Source organism: Bison bison, unplaced genomic scaffold (assembly GCF_000754665.1).
Source record: "Bison bison bison isolate TAMUID 2011002044 unplaced genomic scaffold, Bison_UMD1.0 scf7180017864280, whole genome shotgun sequence".
Taxonomy (NCBI): domain Eukaryota; kingdom Metazoa; phylum Chordata; class Mammalia; order Artiodactyla; family Bovidae; genus Bison; species Bison bison.
In genome coordinates, this window is record NW_011494852.1 from 7,139,691 (window position 1) to 7,141,245 (window position 1,555).

At 56.7% G+C, this 1,555-nt stretch overlaps 2 protein-coding genes across 2 annotated transcripts in view; one reads left to right on the plus strand and one right to left on the minus strand.

Annotated features, from left to right (window-relative positions):
* Positions 1–1,286, minus strand: part of PAF1 (Paf1, RNA polymerase II associated factor, homolog (S. cerevisiae)) — a 14,409-nt gene extending 13,123 nt beyond the window's left edge. The window contains exon 1 of the mRNA XM_010849324.1: positions 786–1,286. The gene's annotated coding sequence lies outside the window, so the exon portion shown is untranslated. The remainder of the gene's footprint in view (positions 1–785) is intronic.
* The window catches only part of ZFP36 (ZFP36 ring finger protein), a 5,541-nt gene that overhangs the window by 693 nt on the left and 3,293 nt on the right, over positions 1–1,555 (plus strand). Inside the window, exon 2 of the mRNA XM_010849325.1 lies at positions 422–464. Coding sequence (XP_010847627.1) covers positions 422–464 — 43 coding nt within the window. The remainder of the gene's footprint in view (positions 1–421; positions 465–1,555) is intronic.

Consider the following 1,555-nt stretch of genomic DNA (forward strand, 5'->3'; position numbering starts at 1 on the left):
GGTGGCTGGGAACCAGGACTCCTGAGTCTGGTGAAGCCACGGCCTGGGAGCCGGGTCTCCTGGGTCTGAGCGAGGAGGCGGCTTGGAAACCCGAACCCCTTGATCTAAGCAAGGAGGGGCAGAGGTCGGGGCTCTTAGTACCCCCGCCCCTGTTAGTGTTTAGACGGGTGCTCAGTCCTTCGGCGCGCAAAGCCCCTTCCAGTCTCTTTTGAGAATCTCCCAAGCCGAAGCGCCCTGGCCCTCGAGCCGATGACTCAGCATATGGAAGAGGGGAGGGGGTCAGCCTGAGTCAGGGATGGGAACTGCTCCCCGTCTCCAGGGAATCGAAACTGGTATTCCCTCCTCCAGGATAGCGGCCAGAGCCGAGCCGGCCCCTAGGAACCCCAGAATGCCTCCCATCTCTCGTTCTTCCGCCCCTTAGTCCGACTACGAGCACAGGGATTTGGAGCCCAACTGGGCGGCGGGTGCCGGGCATCTCCCTTTTCCCTCCTTTTCCCGTAGTCCTCAAGCCTCTGTTTACAGGCGACCAAAACCCTGGTTACAGAGAGGAACCCGGGCGTCCGGGTCGAGCCTCCTCGTCACGGCTTCCAGGAAGCCCCCCTCCCCCGCCCCTTGTGAGTGAGTCACTGGCGAGAGGGAGGCTGCAACCGTGCCAGAGCCGCCCGCAGCCGCCCAGCTCACGGGACCGGCCGGGAAGGCCCCTCAGCCCGAGAAAGCGCCGCACCAGGGATTCCCCCATGCTCTGTCGGACGGGCAGATCAGCGAGCCTAGCAGAATCTCCTCACCTCAATACAAGCCCGCAGTCCGCGGTCACAACCTGCAAGAATGAACTTTCCACCATAATAACTGCACTCCGTGGCAATGATTTATTTCTACCACCGTTTTTTCAGTCAGGGCAGCCAGCTCTGGAGACCCCCTTTAAAAATTAGTGTTTTCACCGTATCTTAAGAGAGCATCACTCAGGGCAACTCCTTGACAATAAAAGACTTGTCAATGAGGGGAGTCATTTCTGCAAACGCAGAGTTCTTTCAAGGCACATCCCTTTATGAGAGACCCATCCGACCATCAGTTGGGGATGATCCGTTCCTTCCATTTGAGACAGCTTTCCAGCAAAGAAACCCTCCACCATAATAAAAGATTTCCCCTTTTCCAATCTTGAGTTTTCGAGTGCAAACTTTTTAAAATATGATTTAAGGTCCTGGTATTAGGCTAATGCCATTCACTAACAGGAGAATAACTTGGCCTCTTCTGGCCTGGGTTTCCCTGTGTGTAAAATGGGCATAATACCTCCTTGAGTTAATGTATGTATGTAAGACACTTTCTGCAATTGTGCCTAGCCCAGAGGAAGCCACCAGAAGCGCCAGTATTTGTGTGAGGGTGAGAGGACGCAGCGGTCCTGTGTTTGGGAAATGAGGCCCCTTTCCAACCTCACCAGGTGTGTGGGACCCCACCTCACCCCCAATCCTCGTGAGTGGGGGCGAAGAGGGCGGTCCAGGTCTCAGGATCTGGGCAGTTCGGGAGCAAGACCGTCCAGGATTGGGGGGGGGGGGGGGGG